The sequence below is a fragment of the Lachnellula hyalina genome (assembly GCF_007821495.1).
Source record: "Lachnellula hyalina strain CBS 185.66 chromosome Unknown contig00036, whole genome shotgun sequence".
Taxonomy (NCBI): Eukaryota; Fungi; Ascomycota; class Leotiomycetes; order Helotiales; family Lachnaceae; genus Lachnellula; species Lachnellula hyalina.
In genome coordinates this window covers 48,806-62,206 of record NW_022157150.1, presented here as the reverse complement: position 1 = coordinate 62,206, position 13,401 = coordinate 48,806, and the positions used below count along the sequence as shown (strand labels likewise).

The window sequence follows — 13,401 nt, the reverse complement described above, 5'->3', positions numbered from 1 at the left end:
CTAATGAGTAAAGGCATTTGGCATTCATGCTCACTCACTCATGCACTCACTCATCAACCCCTCTCAGTCTTATCGTCATCAGAGCGAGCCAGCGGACACTTGAATCTGACCCGTCGAGAAGATGCTTACCAAGCCGTGGTTCAGAGAGCCAAAAGCATGCATCATCCATCCATGCGCATATCAAATATCATGAAAAGAAATATGAGAGAAGAGAGTGCGCAGAAAGAGATATTGATTCAAGAGTTTGAATTGCATCCACACCGACGCAATCTTCAATAGAGAATCACTCGCACCGCAGCCGCAATGGAAGGCACGTAGTCTACCGTCGGGAGCTAACAGAGCTTCCACCGGAGCAAACGTGCAGACTGAAAACGTATTTGTAAGAAATCTGATTCGCTCGATTTATAATCTCAGCAACACCAAGGTAGATCTTCCCTGGCCTAAAGGTACCGAAGTCTTTGGTTAAGCCATTCATCTTTAGCTGTTGCGCTAAGTTGCGGCAAGCACTGCACCTCATAAGTAGAGGACGCGCTTCTCAACGTTGTTGTTTCTTGAGTAATCATGATTTGATCCCTTCGATACAATATACTGTGCTTTTGTACCGTCAATATGTTTTACACGCAGCCAGATCGGATGTTCACAGAGAATGCAGATGGCCGTGAAGGCACTCGCGTTCCACTGCATAATACCGACAACCCTAGCGAGCGCTCACAGAATCTCGAGGAAGCTAATTCTTCAGATTCCGACGTCAATAATGATGGGACGTGGGGAGAGCGTGTTGTTGGTGGGCCGGTCAATTTCCGAAACGCTATGCTAGATTATGAAGATATGAGAAGAGAATTGACCAGCTTATCCAAAAGTCGCACTGGAAAGAGTGGAAAGAGCGGGAAGAGTGGCAAAAGCGATCGGAAACGGTCATTTGGCTTGAACAGGGGCTTTACGAACCGATCCCATCAGACAAATGCCCAAACTGAACCAGAGCGGGATGTCGAAGATGAAGTTCGAGAAAGTGAGGGAGATGACGACGAAGAAGATGATTTCGAGTTGCGGGATTTCCTCAAGGACGGGCATTTTGAGAAGCGACAAGAGGGCAGGTCTGCGAAGAAAGTTGGGGTACTCTACAAGAATCTTACCGTTCAAGGAGTTGGTGCAACTTCAACATTCGTCAAGACACTACCCAGTGCTATCATCGGTGTAAGAGATCTAGGACCATTGAAAATGTCTCAGAAAAGCTAATATTGATGTAGACTTTTGGCCCCGACTTGTACAAGCTCCTTTCCCGGTTTCTTCCTTTTCTACCTGGAGCTTCAGGTGAAAAGAGAAACTTAATCCATGATTTTACAGGTGTTGTTCGTGACGGAGAGATGCTACTAGTTCTTGGAAGACCAGGAAGTGGATGCAGTACCTTCTTGAAAGCTGTTGCTAACAAGAGGGGAGCATTCGCTGGTGTTGATGGTGAAGTTTCTTATGGCGGTATCCCTGCAGATGAACAGAGAAAAAGTTACAGGGGAGAGGTCAATTATAACGAGGAAGATGACCAACATTTTCCTACTCTCACTGTGGAACAGACTATCGACTTTTCTCTGTTGAACAAGACAACGAAATATGAGAAAGGTGGTATCCCAATCATTATTGGAGCTTTGCTGAAGATGTTCGGGATATCTCACACGCGCTACACTCTAGTTGGAGATGTAAGTTCTCTACTCTGGTACTCCGAGATTAAAGTGTCTAACATCTTTTCAGGCTTTCGTTCGAGGAATATCGGGAGGTGAGCGTAAACGTGTGTCGATTGCTGAAACACTTGCCACGAAGTCCACAGTTGTAGCATGGGACAACTCGACTCGTGGGCTCGACGCGTCCACGGCTCTTGACTATGCAAACTCACTCAGAGTTATGACCGATGTTAGCAACAGGACCACCCTTGTCACACTCTACCAAGCTGGGGAGGGTATATATAAGGTCATGGACAAGGTATTGGTCATAGATGAGGGCCGAATGATGTACTCAGGTAAATCCACGCACACCAGCGTAACTTTACAATCTCTTAAATGAATTATAGGCCCAGCAGGGGAAGCTAAGAACTATTTCCATGATCTTGGTTACCATTGCCCCGAAAGACAAACAACTGCCGATTTCTTGACGGCCTGCACAGACCCTACCGAACGACGATTCCGTGACGACTTCGAGGGGCCTATTCCAAAGGGACCTATTGAGCTGGAGCAGGCTTTCCGTGAAAGTGATGCTTACAAACGCCTTCTCCAGGATGTCGAGTCCTATGAGAAGATGTTGAAGGAAACAGATCATGCAGATGCCCGCGAATTTAAGCAGTCCGTAAAGGAAAGCAAGTCGAAGACGGTGTCAAACCGATCCAGCTATACTGTCTCCTTTTTCCGCCAAGTTCTGGCTTGCACGAAGCGTGAATTCTGGCTAACATGGGGAGACAAAACCACTCTCTACACAAAGTTCTTCATCATCATCTCTAACGGTCTAATCGTTGGCTCCCTATTCTATGGTCAAACCACGGATACTAATGGCTCGTTTACGCGAGGTGGAACTCTTTTCTTCTCGATTCTCTTCCTCGGCTGGCTCCAATTGTCCGAATTGATGAAAGCTGTCTCTGGACGGACGATCATCTCAAGGCACAATGACTATGCTTTCTATCGACCATCCGCTGTTGTCATCGCGAGAGTTCTTCAGGACTTCCCCTTAATTTTGGCTCAGGTCATTCCATTCGCCCTCATTATGTATTTCATAACGGGGCTCGATGTTGATGCCAGCAAATTTTTTATTTATTTTCTATTTATTTACACAACAACAATTTGTATTACTGCATTATACCGCATGTTTGCAGCACTATCTCCAGTCATCGATGATGCCGTTCGTTTTTCTGGAATTGGGCTGAACCTTATGATGTAAGATTCACAGCCTACGCTGGTGTGATGATCTGCTGACTTGTGACCTCAATAGCGTCTACACTGGATATGTAATTGCAAAGCCTCAATTACTAAGCGATTATATCTGGTTCGGTTGGATTTATTATATCAATCCTCTTTCTTATAGTTTCGAAGCTGTCTTGTCAAATGAGTTTTACAACAAGGTCCTGGCTTGTGCGCCCTCTCAGACCGTACCGCGCGGTCCTGGGTTCGACAACCCGGCCTATCAGGGCTGTGCATTTACCGGTGCTCAGGTTGGATCTCTGAATATCCCTGGTTCGACGTATTTGAATACTGGCTTTGAATATTCTCGAGGCCATCTCTGGAGAAACTTTGGTGTTGGTGAGTTAAACTGCATTCTCATGCCCAAAATTAGGGCGAACTAATGCATCTCAGTCATTGCCTTTGCAGTTCTCTATATCCTGGTCACCGCAATTGCCACCGAACTCTTCGATTTCACGTCTGGAGGCGGCGGTGCTCTTGAATATAAGAAATCGAAAGCCGCCAAGCAAAAGGTCAAAGCTGTATCAGCTCCTACTGATATCGAAAAGGGGCCTCGAGAACTTTCTAGTAGATCATCTTCGAACCAGACCTTGGATGGGACTACCGAAGACGAAGCCTTGCATGAGATTTCAGGGTCTGATAGTGTGTTTACATGGCAGAATGTTGGGTACACTGTTCCTTATATGGGCGGCGAACGAAAATTGTTAAACAAGGTCAATGGTTATGCTAAGCCAGGTGTCAGTATGTATTACCTTCATCTATTCCCTATTCCCTATTCCACTTGAATTTCCCGCAAACATCGGGTTCACTGCACCGCTTGACAGCGGAGAGCCCAATCCGACTACGAATGAAGCAGAGCAAATGCTGACTTGCATAGTGGTCGCACTCGTGGGTGCATCTGGAGCTGGAAAAACAACCCTCCTCAACACGCTCTCCCAGCGACAGAAGACAGGCGTTGTTTCTGGCGACATGCTTGTAGACGGTCGTCCGCTTGGCACCGAATTTCAAAGAGGCACTGGTTTCTGCGAGCAGATGGATCTTCATGATGGCACAGCGACAATTCGAGAGGCCCTCGAATTTTCTGCGATTCTCCGACAAGATCGTAGTGTTTCGAGGGCGGACAAGATTGCCTACGTCGATAAGATCATTGACCTCCTGGAGCTTGGCGATATTCAAGATGCCCTAGTAAGGTAAGTCAACCGGAACTCAATTCGCGATTGGAATTATACTGACATCTTGTAGATGTCTAGGAGTCGAGCAAAGAAAAAGGGTTACTATTGGCGTTGAGCTTGCAGCAAAGCCTAATCTGTTACTCTTTCTGGACGAACCTACATCTGGACTTGATTCACAAAGTGCTTATTCGATCATTTACTTCTTGAAGAAACTGGCACAGGCTGGTCAGGCGGTTGTTTGTACAATCCATCAGCCATCGTCAGTTTTGATCCAACAATTTGACATGATACTTGCTTTGAACCCTGGTGGCAATACTTTCTACTTCGGTCCTGTTGGAGAAAACGGATCATCTGTCATCAAATACTTTGCCGAACGTGGGGTCCAGTGTCCACCCAACAAGAATGTCGCAGAATTCATTCTCGAAACAGCAGCTAAGCGTGGTAAGCGGGCAGATGGAAAGAAACTGAACTGGAACGATGAATGGGTTCGCTCCGAAGAGGCCAAGCAAGTTCAGGATGAGATCAAACGTATCAATGAAGAACGCAGCAAGATCGTACCTCCTGTCACTAGTGATCAGCACGAGTTTGCATCGCCCGTCGCTTTACAAACAGTGGAGCTTACGAAGCGTTTGTTCACTCAATACTGGAGAGACCCGTCTTACCTCTACGGCAAACTCTTCACTTCGGTCATTATCGGAATCTTCAACGGTTTTACTTTCTGGAAGTTGGGATACAGCGTCGCCGATATGCAAGACCGCATGTTCACATCGTTTTTGATTTTGCTTATCCCGCCAACCATTGTTAATGCTGTCGTGCCGAAATTCTACCAAAACCGAGCTCTGTGGGAAGCAAGAGAGCTTCCTTCTAGAATTTATGGATGGGTTGCATTCTGCACTGCTAATGTCGTTGCGGAAATTCCAATCGCAATTGTTGGAGCTACAATTTATTGGGCATTCTGGTACTGGCCCACTGGCCTTCCCACCGACTCGTCGACTGCCGGTTACGTTTACTTGATGACGGTGCTTTTTGTAAGTTTCAATATTCAAAATCTACATTACTGAACCTAACAATCGTAGTTCTTCTTTCAAGCCAGTTGGGGTCAATGGATCTGCGCTTTTGCCCCATCCTTCACCGTCATCTCAAACGTCCTCCCATTCTTCTTCGTCGTGTTCTCCCTCTTCAACGGAGTCATTCGTCCCTACGCCCAGCTTTCCGTATTTTGGAGATATAGCATTTTTTTTTGTCAACCCATCAACTTACTGGGTAAGTTACCGCCTCTAATTAATTCCTTATATTGCCACTAACTATATCAAAGATCGGAGGTGTCCTAGCCGCAACTCTCAACAACACCCCCGTCCAATGCGTCCCCCAAGAAGCAGCCTACTTCAACCCACCTCCCGGAATGACCTGCGGTACTTATGCGCAACCGTTCGTAGATGCGATCAAACAAGGACGTCTCATGAACCCAGGCGACACTAGCAACTGTGGATACTGCCAATATGCTTCCGGCGTTGAATATCTACAGACCCTGAACATTGAGCCAAGAGACAAATGGAGGTACTTTGGTATCTTCTTGGCTTTCTGTGTTTCGAACTGGGCGCTCGTCTATTTCTTTATCTATACTGTCAGGATCCGCGGGTGGAGTTTTGGGTTTGGGTATTTCTTCAGTCTTGGAGGGAAGGGAATTGGGGCTGTCAAGGGGTTGTTTAAGAGGAAGGGAAAGAAGGACGTGAAGGTCAAGGCTTAGATGGAATTGATGATTCATGGAGTCTAGGGAGTGCTGCAGATACAGCTCTAAGAAGGAAAAGTGGTGATTGAGTTTGGGTTTAGAAAGATATGATTCGCACAACATGGATTTGGTTGCTATAGCGTTGGTGTTTCAAGAGGGTAGATAGATGTAAAAAGTTGATTTGCATAGTACGTATGATTCCAAAATCCAATATAACTCATGAATAGATACAACATATCACAAATCACACTTCACTCGTCTCATCGTCACTTCAAAAGAACGCTGCTGCTGACGCATCACCAAGTCCCAAATCCCCCAAACCCCAATTGTTTTCCACCGTAGCCATCTGAGAATAATGGCTATACGCAGTCCCATCCGTCGTACCCTTCGAAGAAGCCGGAATCGCGTCTCCTAGAAGTACAGAGAAGACTTTGTTAACCCCGCTTTGTACAGCGGTCTCATCAAAAGCTTTAATTAAAGTCGGTTAGTTGAATTCTATCCTCGCAATGCATATGCGTGGGAGAGAGAGACTTACTCAGCAAGACGAGCGTATTGTTCATAAAGTTAGAATCGCTCAGTAGCGGAGACAGAAAACTCTTGATCCATTTCCCAGCGGTCGTGACCGAGGTATCGTGGCCGTCATTCGTCATATTGGGCGTGATGAACATCCACTGCGGCAGTTTATTGTCGGAGAGGTCTTTTTCGAACATGGTCAAATTTTTTATCTTGGCCAGACGGGATGTGTCGCTCGATACGGAATCGTAGCTTATGAGTGGGCTTTTTATTTATTTCATCAGTCATGCACGATTTTGTTAATTTCTGGAATGGGGAACCCGAAATTTCAACGATTATTACTCACTTGTGCTTCCTTACGAAATCATTAGCTCCGGTTTCCTGGTTGACATAATTTCCTTCGAACCCACTGTAGGGGGAATCTTGTTGGTATTCAGACCAGGAAACACCTTTTGCTTCCAGGAGATCAACGATCGTCTTGGCGGATGAGTCGATACGCTGGAACGTGTCATCTGTAAATCCATGGGTCGAACCGCCGACTGCTGCGACGTAGTTTGGTTGTGAAGGGTGTCTGATTGCAAGATAATTGGTTAGAGTGACTCCCTCAGAAGCGGCCCATTTGAAGTTTGCTGAGAGAGTTTTAGTAGCTGTAGTTTGAGCTGGTGAAAAGGATGCCAAGGGAGGAACTCACTGTCCGCAGATGCCATGGAATAATCGGTATTCTCGCACCCTGCAGAGTACAGAAGGTCAGCATGAGAAACGTAAAATTAGAAATCAGATTCCAAAACTTGAACCTCAACTGAGTAACTTGGCGAGAAACCTCCAAGTTGAACTCGTATTACTTTCAACTGCGTTGGATTACGAACTTACAGATTGCTACGAAACAATCGAAAGTCTTGCCGGCGACATTACTCGTGGGACTCTCTGTCAACGCAGTGGCTCTTGCCTTGGCCACTGCAGCCGCAGCTGTAGAAGTGTATTGCGTTTGTGCAAAACCAGCAGCAAAGAAGGCGGAGAGGAGAATGAGTGAACGCATCTTCCACTTGCTGGAGTATAATAAATATGAATCTGCAGTGAATAAGAAAATAAATCAAACCAAACCCTACTTAAACACCATCCATCTATATACAAGCTGTATCAACGGCTTCTAGAACTTTTAACTTCTATCCAATATATGCGACCGGCATTTGGAATGTCACTCGACGACACCAAACCCAAACCAGCAACTGGAGACTTCCTGCAGATGGTCAGTTTTTGTTTTTTCAGAGATTAATACCAGACATTGGTTGGAACTGCCGAATAACGATTCATCGGGTCTGGCCGACAGACTAGTCTTGACTACCTTCCGCATTAGTGAAGATTTTCCAGAAAGGGAAAGTATACAGAAAATATATATGAAATTTCCCATGTTAGAAGGTCTCTTGTCTTTTAAGCATGGGCCTTTTGAAATGAGTTTACATGTGTATGAGTGGCGATTTTTTTCTTCTCGAGCAAGCGATGCAGAAGATTAGATTAGATCGGGGCGGTCACTCGTCCAAAATCCAGTGATATGCTCTTCTTCGAACAACATGACAAAGGTCTCTCTATTTTATCTCCAAGTTAGCTCCAGCCTGCTCCCAGAAATGGTCTAAAGGATGCACCAACCCTTTGGGACCTTGCTAAATGACTTCGAGCATCTTTCTGGAATGCATATAGCATGCACATCTGCAGGTGCTGCAATGATGAAGGCAGTGTCACTAATAAGTCTCTACAATGAAGAGAATGAAGAATTATCAGACTTCATACTTGATATCCATACGATTATAGCTCTGCATCAATGATTCATGAAGTAATAGCTGGTTTCACTTTATTTTCATGAAGTCTCATGAAGTGGATCTCGATTCTTCACTTCATAAAGATTTATACTTGATCGTACACTGTACAGATCTAGTCACTGCGGTTAGTCTCTGTCTGTAAATGGAAGATACTCCCTGCGCTTGCTCTTTATTTCGCTTTCCGTGGAAATGTGGAGGTCATCACAGTGGAGACGACAGTGACTCTGCGCATCGTATGTGACTACACAACCAAGTTCACATCCACAAACGAAGGAGATGATAAGCTGGATACAGGGGGTGGGAGGAAGACAGACCGAACCTGCAGCGAAGCGACTTGGAACAGATGTGAAGTAATCGCAAATCAGAAGTATGTACCTGGATTGAAGAAATATATACAAAACAGGCGGAAAAAACCCGTAAATCCCACGCTATGCTTAAAACCCCCAGCCTGTGGCCCAAGCAATATGGAATGAGGTCAGATAGCGCTGGAACGGAATCCGTGAAGCTTTCTTTGTTCAAGGTTTCCAAACGGATCCCCAAAAGCTTCAAGCTCGATTGAATAGGCCCCCTTTTCACTGCCCCACTAATTTTTACGACTCCAGTGGTTTGGGCCCAGTGCTGCTAGGAGGTCGGATGGGAGGCCACTATCGCCAAAAACCTGTTCGGCGTATTAGTTTGCGTTTTATAAAATAAGCAGTAATTAGACTACTTACTCCTCCGCGAGTATCTGGCATAGCACCTGTTGTGGCATTCCTGTATTGCCAATTTGAGGCGCAATCAACAAAGGTGTTCAGAGGATCAAAGCCGTTGTTTTTTGTGTTTGCATCTGGGAAATAACTCATGGCATTGAGCGAGTTGTGCCATTGGCCATCGTTAGGTGGATCTCTGTCGTATGTAGTGGCGAAAGCGGAAACTGGAATCGTCCATATACCAGGCCGCGTGGGGCTAGAATCAAATGATGAAACCAGACTCGTTAGGTTGCTTTTGGGAAGGTTGTCGGGGTTGTAGTTGAAACCACCCGTCTGCCATGAATTCACAGCTCCTCGCTATATCTCCATCAGTACTTCCTTCACAATTTGTTCTCAGAACTCAGGCTTACCATGACATCAGGCAAGTTGAATTTCCAGCCACCTGGAACTTCAAATTCCGAATCCCAACCAGTGACTCCCGATGTATAGGTGTTCTTCTTGACCTTATTTGTAATCTGTCCAAAGTCAGTATATGTAATAAAGTGGGCAATCAGAGTATATTATACTTGGAAAATTCTGGCCATTCCTTTTGTCTCGCTACCGGCGTCACATACTGTAAAGACCTTGCCGTTATCCCCTCCCTGGTAGGTCCCTTCGCAGTCTGATTGAGCAAAGTGAGGGAAATCGTGAACGACTGGGTAGGGGCTTTTGTAACCGCTGCTGTCATATTGTGTAAAATGAGGTCCATATGGTACCCAAAAGATGAATGTATTATCTTGTTTGAGAACCCAACTAGTCTTGTTAGTAATGATCATAATTCAACGCGGCGTGCTTTTCCCTTACTCGATGGATTTCATATAGAACAATGCTGACATATCCTGGATGATGGTGCTAGAGTATTTTGAGGTATCTCCGGTATAATTGTTCACCAAAGCACCTCCATTAGTGACGTTCAAAAAAGTCGGACCATAAACATTATCAATCAAGTTTGAATGGAGAGTCTCAACAATCGTGGTCATGTTGGTGACGTAGCTCTGAATGGCAGTGCCCAAATCCGCGGCCCTAATGAAGTCAGAATTGGTTGAAATTGAAACGGAATTTGATTGGGGTAATTACGCGTCGAATTTCTCCTCGAGAGAAGGAGCAGCAGGGTGCTCTGCAGTGTCGATAGAAGACGCTGCACCAGCTATTTGACTGACTGCCAAGATGCCGATTCCTGCGTAGGTCTAAGGACTTGTAAGTACCCATAGGTATGAACTAAACCCAGATTACAAGACAGGGAGCGACACTTACACCGACAACTGGAATTAATCCTGCAACCGAACTGAGCATAACGATAAACGGATTGACAGATCCAACTATCTGTTGCCAGGTTACCGCTGGAGGAGTGGTTGTAAAAAAGGTCTTGACCAATTGATCTTGGCTGGTTGTTTCTTCGATGGTTGCAAATTTGATCGCTTTCCAATACTCGTACAACATGTTGTTTATGTTAGCGTAGGCGTTGAAGGCCAGGTTTCGCGCGGGATCCTTTGCGTCCACTGGACCATCTCCTCGGATCGGGGCACATTTGGTCTTCTCGCACTCCTCGCTGACCTTGCAAATATTTGGCCCGGCCGCATCTTTTGTGATAACACTTCCAATATCCAAGTCGCTACTTTTGATGGGTCCACCCGGGATGCCGCCTATGGGGAGGTCAGGATGACTTGGCGAATTGGTCTCCTGGGCGATGAGTGATGAAAGGTAAGCATCTACACCGTACGCTTTCCATGAGTCTGCACTATCAGTTATCTGGTTGTTTAAACATGCAGTAGCAACATCTGGCGACGGTGTGCTGACGGCCAGAGACGTTGCAATTCCAGGCCCAGAGCTGCATGGCCACGTTGCGGTCATGGTAACAGTGTAACCAGCAGCAGATGCAGATGCCGACGAGGCGGCGGCGGCTCTTTCTCTGAACTTTTTGTCCCTCCTTTTGGTGGTTCCTCCTGGGGGCGTTACACTTATGAGTATTTGGTGATCAAAAGCATCTTGAGGCAAATGTTATTAGCACTTCTGATTCGCAGGTGATAATGTGAAGACTTTTTGTTATAGCTTACCAGAAGAATCCGAAATATTGAAAGTAGTTGAATGTTTATCATCATTGATCTTGAGTAATGCCTTCAGGGCGGTCTCGGGATCTTCAGAGCCTGAAGAACCAGCTCCAGCACCTGGGACGCCGATGCCACTAAATGTGACCCCTTTCGTATCAGACCCTGGAAGTCGTTAGAGATATTTAGGTATATTTGGATAAAACAGAGAAAATACTTACAGATTTTCCATAGTGCCCCTTTCTGCTTAGCATAGCCTTTATCGCCATCACTATATATGTTGAGCTGTGTGACTGATGTGTCTAGAGGGTATTCCGTGCTGAAAGTAGCCGAGCCCGATCCAGCTTTGCCATCGCATGCTGTAGTTGGAACAGCATCGAGACTATAGACCCCAGGGCCAGATTGAGCGAAGCTTTCTTTGATCAAAAGAAAAGGGAGCAAACTGCCCACGAGAGGAGGGCGGCCAAAAAACATGTTTATAGATATCAAATGGAGAAATCGGAGTGAAGTGGGCTCTTCAAATGAGTTTAGGTGAGAGGTGTACTTCCTTTATATACACACACATTCTATTTCATGACACATTAAAGACTGAAGTTCCTTACCATAGATCCTTCCATGAACTTCATTTACGAAGGAAGTAGCGTATACCATATGCCAAGAGATGCTGGATCAAGGAAAACTTATCATAATGTGTCTGCTAGTCTGAGAAGTGCAGGCGAAGGATGAACACTTGCTAAACTCGTCTGTTTTTGAGTAGTATCGGTATGGGAGTCTTCACAGATTGGTTGTTTTGGCTGACGTCAAGAGGGTGAGCATTACTAAAGCTTCGCCGCAATTTGAATCCATATTGGACTTTGGCAGACAAGGAGGTACTTTGTACGTAGATTTTCTCCACCGGCGAATCTTGGGTGCAAATCAAGCACATATCATTTTGCTGGGACAGGCATCTTGTTAGAATTAACCCTCTTAGACGTCGACATATACCTAGGTAGGTGGGCAGAAGACTGTTGGGGGCCGCGCTGAAGCGGCGGGCCTCTCTCGCAAAAATTCGAGAGAGGATCTTATTATTCACAACAGGTTAACTAACCAAGACAGGAGAATTTTAATGCTCGGCCGTGAATAGACTTCCGTGCCGTAGGAGCAATAAGTACCGTAGTGTCTTGATTGAAGGATTCTGATACTTCGTATCAGCCACTGGGGAATTTTCTCTAGCGGTGACGATGACAGGAAAACATCGTTTCATTGAACAGGGGAGAAAATAAGCTCATTCAACGAACAAACCAAGCACTGTTCGGACTGAACGCCTAATGTGTTCATAGAAACAAGGACAGAGACAGGCATATATGATGGCCTTTCTCCGAAGTGCCGAACAAAGGAAGTAACAAATCGCGTACAGTAGCTCATGTAAATTGCGCTGCTGTACTTGAATACAGGTTGATCCTAGCTTGCAATTTCCGTACTTCGTCTTCGTAAATAATAGGGCGAAGTAATTAGGCCAAAGGATCGATCTTGTGCCGCGGGAGTAAGGGACAAACAAGAGCAGCGGTGGAGGTGGAGGTGGAGGTGGATGTGGAGAGCGATGGTTGATCTGGCATTGATCATGAGATGGGGTGAGGTGAGGTGAGGTGGCTCAGGTGGGGCGGGTGATCGAGAAGGAGCGGCGCTTACTGAGTAGAGTATACGAAGGCTGTACTTCGAAGATTTTCAAATGCGGGGTGCCCTGTCCCTGCTCCTAGGTACGAAGTACAAGGTGTTGTCACCTACACGATTAAATTTGCATTTCAAGGATTACAGCTTGGATAAAGCAGGATCTTCATTGGCTAAATAGATCCTTAAATATGATCATTTATGCCTTATTTGGATATTACATTAAACCGCTAAAAAAAGAGTTTATATAGGTACCGTACCTACCTACTAGAATAAGAATAATTTCCAGCGCTGGGGTCCATATAAGCCTACCTTAATAAAGTCATATAATCCTCGAGATGCAGATTTAGTGATCACACTGTATTTAGTCCTATAGTACCCATGCAATTTAAGTAATTATACGGGGTAGCGCCACATATGACTTAGCAAGGCATAGATCTACCTTACTCTACCAGGTATCACTAGGTACTTTACCTCCAGTACCTCTCAAGCGCTACGCGCTAGTTTTGAGACGGCACAGTATGATTCAGCAGCTGCAGCATCGTCAGAAATACTTTACAACGGCATTGCGCAAAACAGGCTTTATGATTAGCTTGCATACCGACATAACATAATATTTTTGGTTGCATCCGGTTAGGAACGCGAGACAGCATAGCTGAGCGTTACCTACTTCAGTTAAATACTTCCCCAGAGCAAACCACGGCTCCTTCATCCTTCCCGCCACTTTAATCCTATTTTCACCCACACGTGGCTATGTTGATCTGTACTAATAAGTAACACGAACACTTCCAAGGAAAGACTTTTAAACCATATACGT

General features: G+C 45.5%; 2 protein-coding genes across 2 annotated transcripts; one reads left to right on the top strand and one right to left on the bottom strand.

The window, feature by feature from the left end:
* Positions 1-609: 609 nt before the first annotated feature.
* abcG19 (ABC transporter G family member) lies at positions 610-5,855 on the top strand (the record flags this gene model as incomplete). Its single annotated transcript, XM_031147718.1, has 10 exons — positions 610-1,194; positions 1,248-1,691; positions 1,744-2,008; positions 2,060-2,912; positions 2,968-3,275; positions 3,330-3,677; positions 3,814-4,126; positions 4,179-5,136; positions 5,185-5,322; positions 5,424-5,855. 10 exons carry the CDS (start codon positions 610-612, stop codon positions 5,853-5,855), a joined length of 4,644 nt encoding a protein of 1,547 aa, XP_031006921.1.
* A 253-nt stretch (positions 5,856-6,108) lies between these two features.
* Positions 6,109-7,386, bottom strand: phoA (Acid phosphatase; the record flags this gene model as incomplete). The annotated part of the gene is made up of 5 exons (XM_031147717.1): positions 6,109-6,305; positions 6,373-6,614; positions 6,697-6,979; positions 7,042-7,080; positions 7,221-7,386. 5 exons carry the CDS (start codon positions 7,384-7,386, stop codon positions 6,109-6,111), a joined length of 927 nt encoding a protein of 308 aa, XP_031006919.1.
* Positions 7,387-13,401: the final 6,015 nt, after the last annotated feature.